The 20334-nt window shown below is 55.0% G+C and overlaps 1 protein-coding gene across 2 annotated transcripts; it reads right to left on the reverse strand.

Moving 5' to 3' along the window:
• Positions 1-2250: 2250 nt before the first annotated feature.
• Positions 2251-19131, reverse strand: ZBTB47 (zinc finger and BTB domain containing 47). 2 transcript variants are annotated; one of them, XM_086614983.1, is made up of 7 exons: positions 19103-19131; positions 18883-18949; positions 7283-8656; positions 4061-4208; positions 3326-3441; positions 2767-2911; positions 2251-2618 (listed from the first exon to the last, which is right to left on the reverse strand). In XM_086614983.1, exons 1-7 carry the CDS (start codon positions 19129-19131, stop codon positions 2251-2253), a joined length of 2247 nt encoding a protein of 748 aa, XP_086471109.1. The 2 variants fall into 2 exon arrangements, with proteins under 2 accessions (XP_086471109.1, XP_086471110.1); XM_086614984.1 differs by lacking the exons at positions 18883-18949; positions 19103-19131 and adding an exon at positions 13211-13273.
• Positions 19132-20334: the final 1203 nt, after the last annotated feature.

Here is a 20334-nt window from a genome sequence, read left to right on the forward strand (position 1 = left end):
TACTGAGACCTTCCAACACCTACAAGGGTATCACTGAAGGCTTCTCCAAAGCAACTGTCTTCCAGTCTGGTTCATGGTCCCTTCAGAAAGCCCCAAGAGCTGAGTGCCCACATCTCTCACAGGTGTGTGTTTGAGAAGCTTTGCACCATCTCAATAAGCCCCAGAGTCATGGAGGAAGGAGAGTGGAGAAGCCTTTGGTACCCATCTGAGAAGGTCAATATGGCAAGGCAGCTTTGCCATAGCACCCTCCCTTTGCTCAAAGCAGATGGAGATGAAGGTGAGCTCACTGGTACTGACTGTGGTGCTGGGGGTCCATAGGATCCCAGCCAACACAAGGATGAAAAGCAATTTGTTGCTCCATCATGCCCACATCCACAAGAGCGGCCAGCTTTCCATGGGGAGGCACCACTGAAGCAGGAGGGGACACCAGTTACCTAACCCATCACCTCAAAGAGCAATCAGGAGAACAGCAGGTGTTCTCCTGGCCCATCCCTGTCAGGATAACGCTCCTGGATGTCCCCCGTCAGCAAACCCCTCGAGGATGTGGCTGAATCCTCCTTTGCTGATTTGGTCGAGGAGACGAAGCACCAAGACTTCTTACAGAGCCAGATGTGGCTCACTCTCCCCAGCACCCCGCTACCACCCAGACTGAGACGCAAATGAGAAAGGGCTCCTGCAGACTGCTCAGTGTCCTCTCTTCCTTCCTGCCTACCAACAGCCCTTCTCACCACCTCCTCCATGACCTAACCCATGTCTGCAGGCATCCGTAGCACTGGTCTTAGGAGCAAGGCATTGGCAGGAACACACCTCATCTCTTGGCCAGCACCTCTCTGCCCATAATGGATGCTCTGCAGCTCCTGCAGCTCTCCTCGACCCCAAAGGGGACACTTCCCTGGGCAGGGGGACCACACAGCCAGGGTCAGGCCAACGCACGACACGTTGGAGCAGAGCATAGCAGTGAGAGACCCAGCTTGGACCCCAACGTCCAACAAGACGGAAACAGCAAAGCCTTTCTCTTCTCCTCTGCCAGCATGAAGCCAAAGACCAGCTCAACTTCAACAAACACAATGTGGCCAGAGAAGCACTAACCAACATCGTGGGGCATCACTAAACCAGCCACAGCTCTCACTGGTCTCAGGGCAGGGCAACGGCTGCCAAGCCCGTGGGGGATAAAGCTTGGGAGGGTGACACGGGCAACAAGCTGGCGGATGGGACATCATCATCAGGCTGAACCTGGTCTTGCTTTAGCTCTAAACCTTGCAACGGGACCCACCCTGGAGCTCACCCACTGGTCAGGGGTTTATTCGAATTGTTAAGGCACTATTCTGGGCTGATTCTGCCGAAAAACAGCAGCATCCCGCTCCTCCGTCCCAGGTTGCCGCGGAGCCACCCTCCCACCGGTCCCGAGGCCATCTGAGCTCTCCCAGAGACCCTCACCAACTCCTGAGCATCCCTGGGAGCTCGGTTCCTGCTGGGATAAGCAGAAAGGGCACACCAGAGCCCAGATCCCTCAGGGCACCCTAAAAACGAGCTGGCAGCGCCGCCCCGAGACGCGATGCCGCCGGTGTTTGTGCTTTCGCCTATGGAGGAGGAAAACCTGGCACGAGGAAGGAAGACGCGGGAAGGGCTGCTAACGAGAGCGGGCTGACGGCTTTCCAACGGGGACATCTGCTCACTCGCCGCGGGCCACCAGGGCCAGCAGACGGGACCGGCGGGGGCTCCTCCATGGTACCCACCTCTCCGCCTTTTGGGAAAAGAGCCTGAATTGAAAGACCAGCTTTACAGTACAGGGATTCAAGCACCACTAGCTAGATTTCGGCTTCTTATAAATATCGGAGCGCCGGCAGGTGGCCATTCGGCTAGCGGGCGGGCACGCGATGCCGGCGAGCTCAACTCGGACAGCGCGGTGTCCTGCTGCTCCGAGCCCTGCCGGCATCCCGGCACGGAGATGAAGCCGACGCGCGGGAAGATGAAACGGAGAGCGACGCCTTTTACCTACACCCTTACGGACGGACGGCGGTCCCCCCGCAACATCCATGCTCCTCGGCTGGGGGACTTCCTCCTGCTCCCCCCTCTCCGTGGAGAATGACGGGTGAGAAAAAGGAAAAAAAAAACAAAACAAAACAACAAAACAACCCCAAAATGAGGAGGAAGCGGGGAAGACAGCAAGCAAAGCCTTGGCTCCCCGGAGGGGAGGCGTTCCCGAAGGGCAGAGCAGTCCGTGCGGGCGCACGGCCGGGATGGGGGTACCTAGTTGTTGTTCGAATTTATCCTCCCCGCGGGAAACAGGGGAGGGGGTGGTGGTAGGTGAGGAGGAGGAGGGAGGGTCTGTGGAAGGGGATGAAGCAGCGGCAGGGGCAGGGGGGAGATGCCGGGGCCGGGGGGCAGTGAGGCCGGGCTGGAGGCGGGTTGAGGGGCAGCCGTGTCCGAAGCCAAGGGGTTGCTGACGCGGAAACATTTCTCCTTGTGGGCTTTGAGCATGTTGGAGAAGCGGAAGCGTTGGCCGCAGACGTCGCAGGGGTACGGCTTCTCGCCCGTGTGGGTCCGGCGATGCCGCTTCATGTTGGGGCGGCTGGTGAAGCTCTTCCCGCAGATCTCGCAGATGTAGGGCTTCTCGCCTGAGGATGGGGGAAGACGGATGAGAAGCCGGGCAGCTGGACCATCCACTCCCTCCAAAACCCCATCCTGCCATCCACCCAAAGATGCTACCCGCCATCCCATCGCTCTTTCCCTGCAGGGGCTGGGGGCAAGGTGAGGAGCTCTCACCCGTGTGCGTCTTCATGTGCTCGTCGAAGTACTGCTTCATGTTGAAGTCCTTGCCACACCACTGGCACATAAACTGCTTGTGGCCGATGTGGATGCTCATGTGGGAGCGCAGCTGGTACTTGTACTGGAAGCGCTCGTTGCAGTTCTATGGGGTGAGAGGGGGATGAGCTGTTGATGAGCACCCAAAAAACCTCCCGTATCCCCCCCCCCCCAGTCACCAGCATGTCGGAGCAGCGCAGAAATCACTTTTCCCCCTCCTCAAAAGAACCCAAATAAATGGCTTTTTGGGACATAGCCAGCCAAGTTCGCAGGCTGGATGGGCTTGGGGTGGGATGCAAGGTCCAGGCGCTGGGTTTGGGATGCAAGGTCCAATCATAGGGTTGGTGGAACCCTCAAACCAGGAAGGGACGCAAAGTTTGGGAGAGGGAGGAGTATCCCTACAGCTGCGCTGGCAAAAAGCCCAGGGGAAGCCCCAAGAAGTGGAAGATCTTTCCCCAGATCAGTGTTTTTGTGCCCATTTGAGAGGACACAGGGTGGAGGGGGACGCACAGGACCTTACCTCACATTTAAAAGGCTTTTCCCCGGAGTGCTGGAGCGAATGGACCTTGAGGGACATGCTGCGCTTGAAGGACTTCCCGCAGGTCTCGCAGGTGAATGGCATGTCCTTGGTGTGAGCTGCAGTGGAGAGGGGTGGGTCAGGTGACCTCCCTGCACCCCAAGCACCCATCTCCCCACGTCCCAGCTGCCGCTCCCAGCCCCGGCAAACCCAAAGCCATCTCGGGAGGATGCGCAGCAGCAATGTAGCAGGTACTTTCCTAATTGCCTGCCAAATCCTCCTTTTTTTTGGATCTCTTTGGTGCCTGCAAGCCCCAGGGATTCAACTGCTGTTGCCATCTGCAATTTGCTTTTCAAAGACTGGCGCTCGTGCAGTCTGGTCCTCTTTTACCAAGGAAGGATGGTTACACTTCAAACCCTTCTTTGATCACTTCTGAAGGCTCTTTTTTCCTTGTTAAATAAAACAAATGAGCTTCCCCAGCACCATGCCTTAGTGCTCCAAACCCAGCACTGGGCAGACATACACTGGGAGAACAATTGCCAGTGGGAAGATTGAATACATTCAGCATTAAATACTGGGCCAAATTTCAAGCCCTCTGGTTGATACTCACTCAAGACTAAGTCCAACCTTAAACTCTCAACACAACATTGACAAAAAAAATCACCCTTCATGGCCAAAAGGATGGAGGAACCCCCCTAACAAGACCTCCTCCATGGCACGAGCGCCTCCCGCACTCACCAACCATGTGTTTGCGCACGTGGGCCATGGTGTAGAACTTCTTCTCGCAGATCTCACAGGAGAACTTCTTCTCAGCGTAGCCATGGACGATCTTGTTGTGCTCATGGAGGGACCAGAGCTTCTTGAACCCCTTCCCGCACGTCACGCACTGCAAGGAGAGAGGGGATGGGCAGGGAAGCAGAGGAACGTGCCCTGACACCACCAGCATTTTGGTTTTGCCAGGCTATCAGCTTCGCCCACTGAAAGGGAACATCACTACGAGACCTAAACTTGAGACATCAAAAATTGTAACAACCAGCAAGTCTGCTACAGAGCTTGTCACTTCAAAACCTCCGAAACGCAAACCTCTATCCACTGGATGGGGAAAGGGTGATGCCTTCCAAGGGAAGGACATGGCCTCTCCATCAATGGATGTACAGGACTTGCACAAACAGCAGCTCACGCACCAAGGCCGTATTCCCAACTGAGGATTTTATTCTTGCACAAAGTTAAGCAAAAAAAACCCCATTTTTACCATTAAAAAAAAAAACAACCCAACTCTCTGTGCATTGGAAGGCTGCAAAGAACATAGGAACGAGGAGAAGCCCCAGCCAGGGCAGCGCAATCTCAGTCTTCAGCAGATATTATGGATACTTGACCACTAAATGAGCTTTCCAAACGGATCACAATGGGTCCAAAAACCAGTCCATCAGCACAAGCAGAACAACGTGACACGCAAAGTCTCCCCCAAGAAGTTATGGTAGAGATTTGCTTCAGCTCCAGCAAGTTCAATGTTTCTCAGATAGTTCCCAGGAAAAGCTCTAGCTTCAGCACGAGATCAGTTCAAGGTGACTGAGATCAGTTTGGTGCTCAGGGAAACACAGGAGAGCGAGGTCCACACAGGAAACCACTGCCAGGAGCACTCCTTCATTTCTCCATGACTCATCTTCCTCTTGGCCAACAGTGATAAAATCATCTCTTCTTCTCACAGATGCACTGAGAAAATAATTCATGTCTTGGAGGCATCTAGCGACAGCACGGCTGAGTGGTACCAGTAAGCCCGGGGGAATTTCCCAGCAGGGCTTGAAGCAGTGCAGGCAGCACAGGCTCCACCTTCTCCTACCCAGAGGAACAGATGCTTGTTGATGGGCTTCAATCAAACTTGGCACCAAACGAGGCTGTGATACCATGGAAAATATACCGTTATGTCATGCAGTCACAGCATCTTGCTCTATATATCCATACTTAGGTGCCTGGGAGGCAAAATTAGGGCCAGAGAGGTGTTCCCAACGCTCGTCGTCTTCATCTTGCCATGCTTGAATATCACCATGAGTAGTCCTCTGAGTTCCACTGTTCCTAAGCAAATACTTCCACAGATCAGAACAGTTTTATTTCTGCTTTAAGAGACATTTCGGGATAAATTCAGGACCAGAGCCTGTTATCAAAGACGCAGCAATATCCATTTTCTCCACTTAAAATGAGGCCTCAGGGGAATTTTAAAATTAAAGGTGGAGGGAAAGCAGCAGATGTAGGAAAGCCCCTGGGCTGGGACCAGGAGGGCTGAGCTCTGCGTCCTCAGTCATCGCAAAAATGCAGCACTCGAAACCGTGGAAGTAACATCCAAACAAGGGGAAAAAAAATGAGGAGAAATTCTCGTAGGTTAAGAGGAAAATCATTCTGAAGCTGGACAAGAAAAGTTTGAGAAACAATCTGGACGAATCGTTTTTTGGGCAGCAGAGGCAGGATGACCGTTATGGTGTCCACAGGGCTGCGGGTGGAGATGGGAGATGATCACAGGGAGCGAGATGGAGCCTACACCTAAAGCATTACGGATGAAATTTGGGAACAAAACAGGGAAAAAAAGCAGCAGACCAAACGGGTAAGAGGGATGGTCCCTCCATGGATCTGCTTAAAAACCAAGAAATAAAGACTGTCCGTTATAGGTATGGAGTTGAAAAAAATCCCTTTTCCATCCCGCTATAATTCCATGACACATTTATAATATTCACTCCATCACAGCAACCAGAGTGAATTTGGCTATTTGTAAATTTAAAAACGCTCAACTGAGAGGTAATGATCCATGTTTTCCACGGGAGGAGGTCACTGCACGGGCAGTTGTGCTTCATCCTATTCAGAAATGACCTGGAAAAGGGATAAAAAGAGGGGAAAACAAAAAAAGGAACGAGGTGACAGCCCCATGTATCCATCAGGAAAGCAGATGAGGCTGAAGAAACGCACTGGGAAAACCCATTTTTAATTGGACAGGCTTTACGATAGACACCAAAACAGCCACCACCACGCAGGTATCGGAGCTGCACTTGCTCCATTCTGGGAAAAAGCATCCAAAAAAAAAAAAAAGCAACCTCAGCACTGTGAAGTTCTCAGGAAGATGCCCCACAGGGTCAGTGCAGGACGATGGGCGAAGCTCTCCAGAAGTATTTTTCCAATTAGTCGTGCCAAACAGCTCGTCGGGGACTAAGAGACGGGTTGGAGGGGTCTGCAGGAACGCAGGTGTTGGCTGCTCCGATGGGATGACTACGTATCCCCCCCAAAATTGCACCCATTAAACGGTGTCGATTTGCAAACGCGGGATCTCGTTAGCATTAGGCGGAGGACACGGCAAGCCCCAGCCGCGCACGGATGTCACACCCATTCGGAAATTTGCTAATACGCAAGCTAAAAAGCACAAAAGGCAGATTAAAACCATTTCAACTGGTGTCAGCGCATCTTTGAATCAAGCTAAATTGGTTTCAGCCTGGGTGGGAACGGCTGGAGTGTGTCTCCATCAAGGGCTCGCAATGTTTTATCCAGATTAACTGAATAAACTCAAAGCAAAATTACTCCTCAAAGCTCCTCCGTGTTTCCACCCAGTTGGCCAAGGGGAAGCCACAGTCCCCCAGCACAAATCCTCTGGTCTCATGGCGCCGTGGGACCCTCCTGAGCCTGAATACAAGTCACGGGTGAAATAAGGTTCCCTCCCGTCTGCCATGTGCCAACCACATCAAAAATATTATTTGAGCACGAGCCCGTCCCATGGCATAGCTGGGTGGGATGTCCTCCATGGTGGGTGGGATGTCCCTCCCCTATTGGGATGTCCCATGATGGTGGGACGCTCCTCCTTTGGTGGGATGTCTCCACCTTGGTGGGACGCCCATCCCCAGCAGGATGCTCCACTCATTGGTGGGATGTTCCCCCCTTGGTGGGATGTCCATCCCTGGTGGGATGTCTCCGGGGCTGGCTCACCTGGATGTTCTTCTCACAGTCGGTCTGGTGGTGCAGCAGCAGTTCGCTCTCGAGCAGGAAGCGTTTGCCACACTTGTCGCAGATCTGCATGCGGCTGTGCGTGACGTTCATGTGCTTCTCCAGGTACCAGCGGTTGTTGAAGACCCGGGGGCACTTCTTGCATGGGTAGTGCTGCTTCTCCTCCAGCTTCACCTTCTGGCCCAAACCGTCCTGTTCCTTTTTCCTTTTCCTCCCTCGCTGGCCTTCCTCTTCCTCCTCCTCCTCCTCCTCTTCCGCCTTGGCCATCTCCTGGGACCTGGTCGCCATGGCAGGTTTGGTGGCTTTGGATGCCCGGCTGCCTCTGCGGGTCTGCCCACCCTTTTCCCTTTTCACCTCTGACGCGTCTTCATCATCGTCATCATCGTCCTCTTCTTCCGTCGTCTCCTCCAGGTCTTCCTCCTCACTGTGTTCCTCCTCTTCCTCTTCGCCCACCTCTGCATCCTCCTCCTCTTCCTCCTCCTCCTCTCCTTCCTCGTTCTCCTCCTCCCCATCCTCCTCTGTGTCGCGTCCGTCACCGTCAGGCCGCCCCATCACGGCCGCCTCGCTGGCGGCTGCCTTCCCCTCCATGCCCTTGGAGACATTGAGGGTCTGGTTGTTGAGGTTCACCTCCACGATGATCTGCTCCCGGTTGTACGAGCCCTGGCTGTCCAGGTCCTCCTCGGACTCTTCGCCTTCCATCTTACAGACAGCACCTGGACCACCATCCTTCTCCTCCTTGTAGTACTGCTTGGCTGGACCAGGGGGGAGCGTCCCACCACCTGCTCCATCCTCCACTCGCACCGAGTAGGGGTCGTTGCCCTCTCGGGCGTAGATCTTCGGATGGGGCGAGTCCACCTCCTGCTTGATCTCGCAGTAGTAGGGCGGGGGTCCGGCGCAGCCCTCGGCGGGCAGGGCCATGTCGGCGGCCAGGCTGAGCGAACGGGTGTCCAGGAGGTCCTGGCAGGAGGAGGCGATGTTGTTCATCTGCAGCACGGCGGCCGCGTTCAGCACGTCCTGCACATTGCAGGAGTTGACGAGGAGCTTGGAGGTGTAGATGAAGTTGAGGATCTGCTGGAGGCCCTGCGAGGTGAGGGCCTCCAGAGAGAGCTCCACGCGCTGCAGCTGCTTGTTTTGGGTGAAGAGGGAGTGGAAGAACTGGCTGTAGGCTGCCAGGACCCCCTTGTGCGCCGGGAAGATGCTCTTGTGCTGCACCAGCACGATGTCCACGTCGCACAGGTCCGGCTGAAAGAGGCGCTGCTCGTTCAGTCTGTCCATCAAACACGTGAAGTGGAGGGCTACATCCTCCACCAGAGAGTACTCAGCCGAAGGGTAGTCAGTCGTTTTTTCGACTATCAGCTGTGGGGAGGAAGGAAATAAAATCGTTTAAGAGGGCTCTTTCCCCAGGGAAACACCCACCTGGCCATGCCACCCATCCCTGGCCATGCATCCCAGGTCAGTGATGCCAATCACAAATCTCCACCACCAGACACAGCTTGGAGGTGCCAACCACAAAGATCCACCACCAGACCCAGCTTGGAGGTGCCAACCACAAAGATCTACCACCAGACCCAGCTTGGAGATTTGGAGATGCCAACCACAAAGATCCACCACCAGATCCAGCTTGGAGGTGCCAACCACAAAGATCTACCACCAGACCCAGCTTGGAGATTTGGAGATGCCAACCACAAAGATCCACCACCAGATCCAGCTTGGAGGTGCCAACCACAAAGATCCACCACCAGACCCAGCTTGGAGGTGCCAACCACAAAGATCTACCACCAGACCCAGCTTTGAAACACCAAGAAGCTCTACCACTGGGCCCAGCTTGGAGACACCAACCAAGAAGCTCTGCCAACAACTTGAGTTTGGGAGACTCAACCAAGGAGGACAAAGCTCAGTGAAAGGACAGGCCAAGGTCATACATGCACCCACTGACATCTCTTCGTACTGGGTAGGAGGCACCATGACCACCGGACCACCAAGGAGGTCCAAAGTCTGGCTCAGCTGTCCACAATCATGTGGAAAAGATGTCACGCAGGAGAGCAGAGCCTGAACCAGATGGTGACCTCAGGGGCACATCTGCCCCATGCAGGAAGCCAATTTTGGGCACCAGCTGAGATTTAACCCCCTAAACAGAAGAAAAATAGGATTCCAAACCTCCCTGCTTCTACAGAAATGACATAATAATTACATAAACCACAATATCCTCTAATATTTGCCGAATTACGCCACATGCTCCAACTCACATCAGCAGGTAACCCACCAGGATGGATTCACCAGGATGACTTACGTGCTTTTTTAATGCCCATTTTAAATCCCGGGGAAAGGCACTACCTGGCCAAATTCAAATCAGGGAGCAGCATCCCCAGGCTGGGAAATGCTGCGCCTGCCAATGCTCCCCGGGCTGCGTTTCCTGGACGTTTAATTTAGCTCACATGTTCTTCCCGTGGTGCACACCACACCTGGACGTTCATCAGCTCTCTTGGGGATGGATACCTGAGCCCCAGGATGGGTTTGCCAGCTGCATCCCAAATCCAAGGGATATCCCACGCCCCAAATCCCGCGCCCTGTATTAGAAGCAGGTGGGATATCCACTCTCCCTCTGCTTCCCTTTGGCTTTCCATGCTGAACACCCAATTCAGGGATGGAGATGGATCCGACCACATCAACGCCCTCTTTCCCCATCATTGTGGGATGTGACCATGGACACGGTGGAGAACAGTGGCGGAGAGAGAGGGTTCAACCTGCCGGTTTATCCCACATCTCCTGCTCCAACAAGAGTTTGTCAGCTCCTGTTTTTTTTCTGGGACAAATGGCAGCTCTTGATCAACACATGAATTCCAGCAAGACACGTTTTGTTTGTCTTTTTTTTTTTCTTGAGAGCCACAGGCAAAAGCACACACAGACGAAAATGTTTAAATAATAAAAAAAATGGGTGTTTTTTTCTGTTTTCTCAACAAGCAAAAAAAAAAATCCCCTTCCCTCTCCCTGCCAAAATTTTTCATTTTCACTGAATTTCTGCTCCACAACCAACTCGTCCAACCAACGGGGTTGTCAGGCTCCCATGGTCCCGACGGCCCTGGAGAGCCCCTGCAAACGCTCACACCCGGAGAAATCAGGGAAAAACCAGCTCTTCTCCAAACTCTTGGCTCTGCAGCCTGGAGAGGGGCAAAGAGGTAGTGAAAGAGGGTGTTTTATAGATATTTTTATATATTTTATATATATATATATATATAAAAAACATTCATATATATTTAAACTCTTTCTATATATAAATATACAAACACACACATATAAAACTATTATATAAACACTCTTTATATATATATTTGTTATACAACGCTGCATCCCAGCTGGAATGTCCATCCACCACCATTTTCCAAGCCTCATGACTGCCAAGGACATTTCAACAAGAGGAACTCGGATGGCTCAGCCCCCTCCCACCCCAGGCACACAGCAAATAAATAATGATATAATAAATATCAAACGCCGAAGAGACGGCAAGCTTTCAGCGGATGTCTTTGCCAGGGACTCTCCTGCTTTGCTTTGGTTATGAAAAAAAAATCCTGAATTCAGGTTTTTCCTCCTGGGATCCATCCCACCTCACTCTATGGGATGCCCCAAGTTGGTACGGCCACAGCCGTGGAGAAACGGGTGAAAAACAAGGGGAATTGGGTCCGCTGGGTGGCATCACCTCCACACAGCCCAGTTTGGAAAACAAAAACTGGTGGGTTTGGGTTTTTTTTTTGCTCCGGATCGAGGTTTTTTTGGCAAAAGGGGCTGACCCCTCACCCAGCGCCGGGCTTGCCAGGCGGCTCTAATCAGTCCCAGCAGCGAGGACAATGCGTGTCTTGGCCACGTCCCGTCGGTGACTTCAGCCCCGGCTTGTCAGCGGGAGGTTTTTGCTCTTTATTGCTATCAGATGCTTTCCCTGAGCTCGCCCGGAGCTGGAGCCGGAGCCTCAGCTAAGACGAGAGGCGCCCGCCGGGGTGAGATCGCAAGAAAGACCCCGTCTTGCCCCAAAATACCCCTCCGGCAGCTCCTGTTCCTGCATCCCCATCGGAGCGGAAAAGCTTGATTAATTGGGATTAATGGGAGAGTTAAACTCATTACCCCTTCCCCCAGGAAAACACAAATATTTAAAAAAAATGTTATTTTTTTAAATACTTTTTTTTAAAAAAAATTAAAAATCGCAGTTTTTCTCTTTTCCACCACCACCACCTTGGCCCACTGCTTCGGTTTGGTCCCGCAAGCAGCGTGACATGGAATCACAGATCACCCATCCCATCTCCATCCCAATCCCAGGCTTGGGGTGCTCGCTGGGTACCCCCCAGATATCCAACTGAAACAAACCCCCAAACCGCCAGCCCCCACCAAATCCCACCAACCTCCAGGCAGGGTCCTGGCATCGTCGGCACCAGAAAAAAAAAAATAACCAACATAAAAATTATTCGAAAGCAGCGTGGCTGCAAAGTCCCCACCCCGAGGGGACGGCGGTGCCTCCAGACAGCCCTCCCCACCCTGACGCTGCCCTCCGGCTCTATTTTAAGAGCATTTTCAAGCGGTGCTGCCAAAATCCCATCCCAAAACGGCTGTTGAGGTGGGAGGGCAGCCGGAGGATGGGGAGGATGCTCCGGGCGACAGGGTACCGAGGGATGCGGGTCAGCTGCGCCCCGACACAAAGAAGAGATAAGGGTGATACAGGAATGATGGCTGGAGGAGATGCTGATGCTCGCTGGACTGGGGTAGCCTCTCCCTGAAGAATCCACCAAAAATCCTGCTATAGGAGACGGAGCCCAAGCACAGCCCCGCTCCCACCCGCATCCCCCACCGTGCCTCAGTTTCCCACGCCAACACCCGATCACCTCCCTCGAGAAGAGGCTGCTGCTGGGTTTCAATCGCTGTGCTACGATAAAACGCTATTTATCTTAGCAGGTATTAAGAGCCAGATCCCTAAAATGCTCCTGCAGCACTAAAACCCTCCGAGGGACCAGTAGGTCAGGTCATCCTGGATATATTTAAATACCCAAATCTGCAGCCCTTCAGAAGACCATCTCCGGCATCCACCAGCCTCTCTATAGCCACATCTCTCACCCTCATCACCGGAGCACCGAGGACCACGAGTACCTCTCCTGTATTAGCCCAAGGACAGGGTTTTTGGGGCATAAAAAGCACATTTAGGCAGCCACAAGCTCCCAGTTCGCTCCAGGCAGAGCAGTTAGACCCGCTGTCCGCAAACCAGATTCTGTCAGGCACAAAATTTGGGGATTTCCTTAAAATTTTTCAAGCCACGAAAAACAGCAATCTGTTTTCCCCTACCATTGGCAACCACCGAAACGTTCACCGCTGACCTTCGGCATTAAATTGCATTAAGGAAAACCGCTTTAATAAGTAGCTGAATACGATGTTTGCATTTATCTCCTCTAGGAAAAAAAAAAACAACACCCACGTCCTATTCCCAGTTGGAACGCCGCTGCGTTGTGGGGAGAAAGAACTTGGTTGAAACTATTTAATGCCACAACTTGACTCTTGCTAAAGAAAGAAAGGGCGTTAAAACCCTATTTTTACAGATTAATTCAAATGATACGAAAGCGTAACGCTAGAAATCCCAAAGAATCCCGCACTTCGGGTTTTAATCCTCAAGCTCCTATAATTTGCCTTCTGCTTTCAAGACCCACGGCTGAGACCTTCAGCCTTTTCTCTATTTTAGAGGCCATATAGGTTTGGGTTTTTAAGGGTGATGAGCTGCTCACATCTTCCCATGACTCCCAAAGTCAGGACGCAGCGGGATGAAGCCGCCCCTGAACCAACAGCACTGCCCAGACCATATATATCCCCAAAAGCCCCAAAAGCACCCAGTTTTGGACCATGGCCATGCACGGAAACCTGGAAGTGGGGTAAAACACATACCTTCACCGTTCTGCTTGCCCATCGCCCCCCTCCCCGGAGATCTCTCCCGTGGGCACTTCGCCCTCCCACGGCACGGGACTGTGCCGGGGTGGGGTTTGTTCGCTTCTCCGACGGGTGTTTTTATTTAATTAGGGGAGGGTTGTCCGGAAAAAACAAGCAGGAAGGGAAAACAATAGCTCGGCCGCAGCCTCGCCTGGCGAGGCGCCGGCCAACACGGCCCCAAGCGCCCACCGCCAGCATCCTGCCCACCGGGATGCTGCTGGGGCTGGACCGGGTGCTCGCCGGGGATGGTCCCATCCCAGATCCAGAGGTCGGGGATGGTCACGTCCTTTAGGATGGTGGTGACACCATCTAAAGTGGTGGTTTTCCCCCTACGTGCTGTCTAAAAGGCTTAAGGCTGCCCAAAACAGAGCCATACGCAGACTTCAGGGAGAGGAAGCGATGGGAAGGGGCTCAGCGATGCTCCCAGAGATTGTCCCACTCCGAAAAACACCTCCCAGCCTCTGCACAAGTGAAGAAGAGCATCAGCCTGGCTGGGGGACAGTCAGCTGCTTCCCAGGCTTCCTTGGTTGTTCTTTTTTTTTTTCTTTTAATAGCATCCAGCATTTACAGGCTTCGCCTCAAAGATGCTTTTCCAGGCCCAGTGGGACCATCCTCAGCACAAGGGAACGGGGGACAAATCCTTCCCCCCATCCCAGTCCCCCTGTAGCCAAGAAGCCACCACTGCAAACGGGGAAAAGATTCATTTGGGCTTTTTTTTTGAAGTGCCACGGCCGCTTGTGGCTTGGGGAGAGCCGGGGGACAAGGTATCCGAAGCTTCGCCCCGTTGGGAGCAGGCACTGGCTTCCCAGCAGCCCAGCCCACAGAGGGTTAATGGCTGGTTGCTTTCTTATTTATTTTGTATTTTTTAATTTTTTTAAACCCTGTCAGCCACTCTGGGCATCTTTCTCCTTTTCTTTCTCGCACACAGAGCTGCAAAGCCACAATGATGCTTTGCAAGGACGGACGGACGGACAGGCCAACGCTGCCATCACTCCCCTGTCCCCAAACTGGTCCAAGGAGGTGACGCTGCAAAGCTGCTCCTGGGGGATGCCACCGCCACCGTGATGGCATCAGGGACGCCATCCCTCTGTCCCACCAAGGGCATCGCCAAGCCCTGAGATCTGCTCAGTAACCTCGGCAGCTGTCCCGACGCGCGCAAAGGCGAGCACCTGCGCAAACACAGCCCCCCTGCTGCAAAAATACTGACACTTCAGCTCAGCGCCGTGTTATTTCCAGCCCAGGGACAAGTCCCGAGCCCTCTGCACTGAAGCCAGGCTGGATGCACCCATCCATCTGTCCGTGTCCTCTTGGTCGGGACCACAAGGGGTTTCTTCGGGTGCAGCTCAGGCCAAGCCCGACACGCGGTGCAAAACCTCTCCAGGTAATTCAAGATCTGCGCTAAGCCCATGGCGAGGTCTGGGGTTAAACCCCAAACGGATGCTGCTGGATTTCGGCAGAGCCGGAATCCTCCTGGAAAACGTTGAACGCAGCCGGGCCATGGGGTCCCCGCCAGCACCTGGCACAGCCAGTGACACTCAGCTGATGGAGATGTCCCCAAGCCACCGTCCTGGCACGGGAGCAGGCAGCGGGACGGGATGCTGCCCTCCTGTTCGGGGGATGCAGGACCTCCCGCAGAGCCACTGCTGGGGTGGAAGATCCTGGGACACACACACACACACAAAGCCACCGCCCCCTCCCTCCCCTGCCCGAGAAAAACAAGCGGAGGAAAGATCGAGGGAGGAAACAAGGACAAAACCCAACGCTGACCTCCCCAGCCGGGCTGTCGGCCAAGCGGCTGCGCCAGGGGCCAGCTCCGGACCGCTGCCCAGCCCGGCGCGAGCCACGCGAGGCCAGGGAAGAGGCGAGCATCATCCCTTCAGAACTCTATGGATGTCCTCAGTGCCACCAACAGAGGGGATGGATGCAGCAGGGCAGGCAGTGCACTGAGCCCCCCGTGGCTCACAGGATGCCCAGGGACCCCAAATTCAGTGCAGGGAGCATGGATGGGTGCAACAGGGCAGCCACGTGCTTGTGCACGGCCTGAAGCCATTGTGTCCCCCAGGCAGTCCCACACCCAGGTGCTGCCACAAAACGGCAAAGAGGCTGAGATCCCTGGGAAGCAAGGTGGATGGATGCAGGAAGCCTTCTCCTACGCGTTGCTGAATTGGGCTGGCACCAGATGGCAGCATCTCCTTGCCCAGCACTATGGTGTCCATCCCTGGGAAAGCCACCATGACCTTCCAGGTGGGTCAACAAGATGGAATATGACACCTCCAAGGTTGGCCCCACACCTGGCTCCCATCAGACCCTAAAACCATGGCATTTTCTAACCCAGCTCCAGACCTCAAAGTTGCCAGAGAGGTCCAAGGTTGAGCCTCTCATAGAATTGTTAAGATTGAAAGAGATCTTGAAGATCATTGAGTCCAACCATTAACCTAACACTGCCAAGTCCCCACTAAACCATGTCCCTAAGCACATCTACACATCTCTCCCAGCATCCCGGACAGGGCTTCCCACCCTGGAACATCCTCTCCAAACCCTGGCACTGACCCCAGAGATGGTCCCCATCTCCAGCTCCATCCTAAACCCAACCTTGACCAGGGGTCTTCGGGAAGCACCAGCCACGCTCCTCTGGTTCAGCCATCCTTCCTGTCCAACACTTCAGCGTTTTTATGAACGTGCATTAAAAGGGCTTATTTTTATCACAGCTATCCAGCAAATTCAGCAGCTCCGGGAGCAGGGCTTTAACTCCGACAGGGTGTTAGTACCCTGGCTCCAGGCAAAAGATAAAATCATAAAAATAATAATAAAAAATACAATTTATTGTAATTAAGTCCTCTACTCATCATATCTGCCTCGCCATGGCCAGTCTTTCCCCATATCCAAAGTCATCCCACGTTTCAGAATCAGCAAAGGCAGCGGAAGCACCGAGGGTGGCTGAAGAGGGGACAGCAGCCCCGAAGGACACAGGGATAAGTCCTCAGGTGTCCCCACGCGGGAAACCCAACGGGGTGAGTTCTGCCCTGCAAACACTGCTCCAGCAACACAACGTTTCCTTTCAAAACAAGAGAGGAACAATTAGGGGCAGACGACACAAAGCCTGATCCTGAGCTCGTCCTCCCCACCGGCATCCGCTCCTCCAGCATCCCAGGGACCGCAGATCCCATGGGATGTCAGGGGACATCTAGGACGCAAACCACGTGGGGAACCAGGAATCCCCTTTTTCAGGGCCACGCAAACGTGGTGGCAGCAAAATAAAAACTTCAGCTCTCGCTCTTCCCGGAGAGCACTTTGTCCCGGCCATCGTCGCGTCCCCATCTAAAGAAGGATGAAACGCAGCAGCGTGGGGAAAGCCCTTCGTTTCTTCCTCCAGCCGAAACGAGGAGGGAGGATGGGGAAATCAGCGATTCCCCCGAAAACCTTCAAAGACCTTCTGATGTTTTGACACAATCGGTTCATCCGCAAAACATTTTTCCGCAGTTTTCCCCAAGCGAGGAAATCTGCATCTTAAAAAATAACCAATATTTAATCGACTCGCCGGCAACCTCCTGCTTCTCCCTCTCTTTTACGACAGGAGACGTCTCCGAAGGCAGCAGAGGGTTCTTTTCACGCAGGGGGTGACATGCCTCTCCTCCAGACATGAGACACAAATACAAGGCCATTTATCCCACCCGACTCCGGCGTTTGCCTGGCAATAACCTAACGCGCCGTTAATTCCTCATGAGGAGAACAAAGCTCCGCCGTGAAGCCCAGCCGGGTGGCGAAGGGGACCCTCCGGCCACCCCAGCAAAGCCCCCGGAGCAGCATTTAGCCCAGCAAGCATCCTCAGGGAAACTCCGCGGGCAGAGCCGAAACGTTTGCACCCAGCAAGGTTTCACCCCAGATCCAGAAAAAAAAAAAAAAAAAAAAAAAGAAAAAAAAAATCCCTCAGTATCTTTCCAAGGAGGATTTTTGCTCCACAAAGCCAATTTTCCTCTGGTTCTTGCTGAGGCCGGGTGTGGAGGACAGGTTTTAATTCCCAACTTTTCCCCTTCTTCCTCGCAGGGCTGCCTGCCCGGGTGGGCTCTGGGCATCTCCATCCCCACCTTGAAGCACCAAACGCTCCCAAAAACCACCCTGGTGCCTCCCCGGGTCCATCAGCATCTCCCTCCGGAGGGGATGCAGGGGCGGTTTCAGCAGCCGACTTAACGCCAGCAGGAATTCCGCAGGCCGAGCGCGGCCGGGGTGCAAGAACCCAAACCCAGCTCCAGTTACCCCCAATTTCGGGGCTGGGGGATGCCGAGCCCCAGCCCAGCATCCCAGCCATCACCTCACGCGCCGGATCAGCGTTGGTTTTTTGTATTTCCCAAAGCTTGCACTTTCTTCCCCTTTCCGTAAAGCCGCTCCAGCGCCTGCCGGGGTGTTATTCCAGGCGCAGAGCCACGGCTGGGGCAATCACAACCCCACACTTTTAGGGATGGGGGAGGTACCAAGGTACCGGGAACCGCCATCCTTGGCCATGGCACATCCCAAGGGATTTCCCTGTGCATCTTCCCGGCTCAGGCCTGCTCCCTGCAAGTCAAACTATCCCCTCCCCCCAAAAAAAAACCCCAAAAAACTCCTCCGGCTGCTAAAATAGGTCACTGCCGCGAGCGAGAGCCGCGGCTGCAGGGCTCCGGGTGCAACCAGCCTCCCTGTTTTTATTAGTATTATTATTATTTTTGGAGCATGCATGGAAAATCCCTCTGCGGAGCGGGAGCGGGGTGGGATGCTGCGCCCTCCCCGCCACGCTCGCGGCCTCGCTCCTCCGGGGTACCGGGGTGAGCCGAGCACCCGCACCCCCCCCCCCCCCGGGTAAAACGGGGCCCCGTGGCCGGGCGGGAGCGAGCGGGGGGCGGCGGGGGGGGGGGGGGCGGCTGGGAATTAGCAAAATGCAGGAGTCATCCGGGGAACAAAAAGGGCCGAGGAAGCGGCGGCTCCAGCGAAGCCTCCGGCCTGGGCGACCGGGCGGCTCGAAAAGTTTCCCCCCCGCCGCGTCCCCAAATTCCGCCCCCCCCGAGGTGGACTGAGGACCGGGGGGGGGAGCCCCTTCCCCCCCAAAAAAAAATAATCTTGGGGGTGCTGAGCCGCACGCCCCCCCCCCCATCACCCTTCACGGCACCTCGGGGGCGAGCGCAGTCCCCGCGCAGCCCCTCACCCCACGCAAAAAGGGCCCCGTGCGGGGGGGGGGGGACGGACACATTATTTTTTTTACCATTTTGACCAAACGCAAAACCTCTTCCCCTCCTTCCCCACCAAGGGGGAGGCCCCACTCAGCCCCCCCCCCCCCCCCGCAAAGCGGTCACGGGTGGGTTTGCGCTATCCGCCCCCCCCCCGCGCGGGGATGCAGCGCGCCGCGGACTCGCCCCATGCAAACGCCAACCCCCCCCCCCCCAGGCAAATCCCCGACCCCCCCCCCCGCGTCCACCTCCGCCTCCGCCGCCCTCGCAGGGATTCGGGCAAGTTGGAGAGGCCTCTGCAAAGTCAGCGAAGGCCCGGGAGCGCGAGGAAGCGGGGAGGGGGGGTGGGGGGGAGGGGGAAATAATAAAAAAAAAAAAAAAAAAAAGAAGAGAAAAGGGAAAAAAGGGGGGGGGGGGGGTTGCGAGCTCTACCATTTTGATGCAAAGGTCTCCGCGCAAAGGAGTCCCGGTCCTCCTCCGCTTGCCTGGGGTTTTTGCTCTCCATGAAAAAAAAAGAAATGTTGGGTTGGGTGGTTTGCTGGGTTGGTTGCTTGCTTTTTCTTTTTTTTTTTTTTTTTTTTTGGCTGGCTTTTTTGCCTTTTTTTTTTTTTTTTTTTTTTTCCCTTTTGGAGAATGGGGGAGAGGAAATTACCGCGCCGCCGCCGCCAGCCTTGCTCTCATCCCCTCTCCCTCTTTTCCTTTTTTTTTTTGCCTTCCTTTTTTTTTTCCTCCTCGCTCCCCCTCTTTTTTCCTTTTTTTTTTCTTTTTTTTTTTCTTTCTTTTCCTCTCCTCCTCCTCCTCTCCTTCACCTCATCCTGCCCATCGCCATGTTAGCCGCTTTTCGGAAGACGGAGGAATGCGGAGCGGCGGCGGCTCCGGCTGCCAAGAGCCCCGGGGGCCGCTGATTGGAGCCGCCGCATCAGCTGCGGCCGCCGCTGCCCCTTTAAAGGGACAGGCTCGCGCCGCCGCCGTCACGCCGCCCGCGACCCCCCCACCCCTCACCCCCCCCCACCCACCCCCCCGCTTCCCTCATCCCATCCCAGCATCGTCCCCCGCACACCCCCCCCCCCACAACGGGAGCATCCTCCGGACCCCATTGTGAGGGGAAACTGAGGCACGCGGCGAGCTCCCCTCCTCCTCGTCCTCCCCCCCCCCCGCCCCCCCGAAATAAAAGGCTTTTTTTAGGAAAAGGCTTTTTTGGGGGTATAAAAGCCAATTTGGGGAGTGGTGGGATGACATCGGGGTGAGTAAAAGTGGGGAGGAAATGGCGACCCCCCACAGGAGGAGATAGATGGGGGGGGGGTGTTCAAGGTACGTTTGGGTTTAGGAGGGGGGGGCTGATGCGCGGCCGTGCTGAGGCCCCCCCCAGAACCCCCTCAGGCCCTGGGACGTGACCTGTGGGGCACAGCCGGCCCCAAAACACCCCAAAAAAATAAAGCAGGGCTTCATTATTTTGCCCCCAGCGCTGCTTGGATCTCCCGGAGGCTGAGGGGGGGGTTGAGCATCCCAGCGCCCCCCAGGCTCGGCCGGGAGCCGGGTCCCCCCAAAACCCTCATGCTGGGCACCAGGGGGGCGAAGCTGGAGCAGCCCCAGGGTGTCCAGGGCGGCACCACGCAGATTCCCACGGTGCCCCCATGCTTCTGGCACCGGGACAGGCTCTGCCCATCAGTGCTGGGCTCCACCAAGGCAGGAGAAGACCCACGAGGCTTCTCCTCGACCAAGCGAGGTTCATCGGGACGGTGACCACCTCCGAGCCCCCCACCATTCGTGCAGCCGCCATCCGCAACGTCAAGGGCACACCAGTTCCCTGCTCCCACCCTAAAGGCAGAGAAACGGGACGGCTCCGAAGGGCATCGGCGGCCACGATGGGGGCTTGGGGGTGTC

The sequence above is a fragment of the Tauraco erythrolophus genome, chromosome 7 (genome assembly GCF_009769465.1).
Source record: "Tauraco erythrolophus isolate bTauEry1 chromosome 7, bTauEry1.pri, whole genome shotgun sequence".
NCBI lineage: Eukaryota > Metazoa > Chordata > Aves > Musophagiformes > Musophagidae > Tauraco > Tauraco erythrolophus.